The sequence below is a fragment of the Arachis ipaensis genome, chromosome B06, assembly GCF_000816755.2.
Source record: "Arachis ipaensis cultivar K30076 chromosome B06, Araip1.1, whole genome shotgun sequence".
Classification (NCBI taxonomy): Eukaryota; Viridiplantae; Streptophyta; class Magnoliopsida; order Fabales; family Fabaceae; genus Arachis; species Arachis ipaensis.
In genome coordinates this window covers 7,202,998-7,205,736 of record NC_029790.2, presented here as the reverse complement: position 1 = coordinate 7,205,736, position 2,739 = coordinate 7,202,998, and the positions used below count along the sequence as shown (strand labels likewise).

Genomic DNA, 2,739 nt, shown 5'->3' with positions numbered 1-2,739 from the left:
AAGTACAGAAATTGGACCGTCCGATTTATGAGGATACAGAAATCAGACTGAGAAATTTGTGAAATCGGATCGAAGGATTTGTGAGAGAACAGAAATCGGACCGAGAGATTTCTGTTAAAAAAAATTAAAAAATTTAAAGTATAGAAATCAGACCCTCCAATTTGTGTATCTTTCGCACTTTTGAAAAACACAAAAAATTACAATATTAAAATATATCACCACTTTTATTTCCATATACAATATACAAAAAAAAAAAAGCCCACACAAGCCAAGTAAAAATAAGAAATATTTAGCATTACTCTTTCATTGATTATGTCTATAATATCGACCACTCAAAAATAGGAGAAAAAACAAAAATTAGAGCAATTGTTTGGTGCTTCATGTCATGTTTTAACTAGATAATCTTGTGTGTGTATGTGCATAAATATATAAATAAACTAGCATTATGAAAGGAATTTTGTGGAAAAATGGTGGATTAGTTTTCACAGCACTAGTTCATAGAACAGAGATAATGCTTTCCCCAGAATTCGATATTGACTGATGCTAGTGGAAAAAACGAAAAAGGCAAAAAAGAGAATAAAACCAAATGCATGATAACTAAAAAAAAGGGAGGGGGGGTAAGGAATGTAATGCCATTCTTTATGAGGGATAAAGTTGAAGAATCTGCAAGACCACACCACAAAAAGGTGAGAACTTCCCTGTAAGCTTTTAAATGTGTGGACAAAGCTAGCTATCAGATACAAAAAGTTAATGCCAGAACAATATTTCTTATTATTATATCATTGTTAATTATTATTATTATTATTATTATTATTATTATTATTAGTCACTATGCTATTCTATTCTATTCTCTCTTTGAAACAATTGTCAAAGCTTGAAATGCTTTTCTATTTTACATTACACTTTTTCTCATCCTGTTTCTGCATATGAGGCTATAGCATATGCATGAACATTGAGAACGATTTGCATTCTTTTAATTAGTCTTTTGTCATAGTTATTGATCTTAACAACAGATTGAAGAAAGAGTGATCAAATAAAATGGGAAGTTGTAGCATTTTGGATAAATCAAACTTCATTAAGAATAATTATAATATTTATCAGATTACATGATACATGATAGCTATAATAATCAAATGCTAGAGAGCACAACTTTCATACATTAAAAACACTACATAGAGAGAGAGAGAGAGACTAATTAATACTACTACTACTACTGCTACTAATTAAGTAAGTTCAAGCCAGTTTATTATGACTGATGAGGACTACTTCATTCATGAATTTTCCATTTGTTTCAAGATAATGAAGTTTGGTATGGCTTGAGGAGTTGAGTGAGTGAACCACTTAGGTGCATGGACATGATTTCATTGGTGGACCCCATTAGCTTCCCTCCAATGAACACTGCAGGCACAGGTGCATTGCAACCTAGCCTCATTAGAGCCTTCTCCATTTCCCTTCCATCAGGGTCTTGATCAATCTCATGAACCACTGGACTCACCCCTATTTCTTGGAACAGAATGTTCACTGCATAGCACAAACAGCATGAGCTTTTTGTGAAGATCACCACCCCTTTCTCAGATGCCAACCTTGTCACCTTCTCCATCTTCAAATCTTGATGATCAACTACTAGCTAGTACTATTATGTATGTACAAAATTCTGTTCCAGAAGGAAAAAAACAAAACATAATGTTATACAAGAAGAAAAAGAAAATCCAAGTTATATATGTAAGTGTTTAGAGTTTAGAATTTAGATTACCTTAGACTTATTTAGAACTCCCAAACCATTAGACCGAATTCAATACTGAGTTTGAATTCGATCCAATGGTTTGTTCTGGGGTGATAAAGGAGGAAATTTGGGAAATATATATATATATAGAATTTCTTTTTTAATGTATATATATGAAGGTTGATGAGGTTATTTGAAATGAGATGGTGTATGTACTAGACTATTTATAGGGACAAGTTTATAATAAGAACCATCACTTTCTTTGATGCAATAAGAGCAATGGCACATACACAAACACTGAAAAGAGGTTTTGCTTTATAGATACCCAACTAATTAGTGATGATGATGATGAATGATCCCTATTCGGTTTTGAGCAAGTTGGGAAGACATATTAACACGCATATGCCTTCAATAATTATATATATATATATATATACATACTGCATAGTAGTCTCTGGCTATATATGCATGACACCAACCATATAGTATAAGATTATTTTTATTCAGCATGGACGAATGAAATGAAAACGATATCCTGGAGTGAATAAAGATATATAATATGCAATTTGGCATCATGATTTAATTTAATTTTATGAATTTGCATAATGTAAATAGAATAATGTTCGAAATGCTTATTGTTAATAGGGATGGTCAATTTAAACCCGATTCTGATGCATATATAATTAATAAGAGCTTTGAATCCTTGTGCAGAAGGGATGAGTTGGCTTTCGGTGGCTGTGAGATTCTTCATTCTTCATGTTCCACCCACCCAACTTGTATGATTCTCTCTCACTACTCAAACCAGCTTTTTATCATACACATACATGGAATTAGTATACGTATACTATACCTATATATAAGGGTATGGATGTATATACTTACATCTTAATGTTATAACTTATAAGTGTGAAGAGTGTATAAAATTAGTCTCACATCGAAGAAAATAAAAAAAGTAAAAAATTTATAAGATAAAAAATTTATTCAATTGATGCTTTAAAATTTTAAATTGAATATGA

General features: G+C 31.4%; 1 protein-coding gene across 1 annotated transcript; it reads right to left on the bottom strand.

Moving 5' to 3' along the window:
* On the bottom strand, positions 1,055-1,623 carry LOC107645599 (monothiol glutaredoxin-S11; the record flags this gene model as incomplete). The annotated part of the gene is given in 1 exon segment (XM_016349653.1): positions 1,055-1,623. A coding segment is annotated over 1 exon segment (309 nt). The 3' UTR covers positions 1,055-1,291.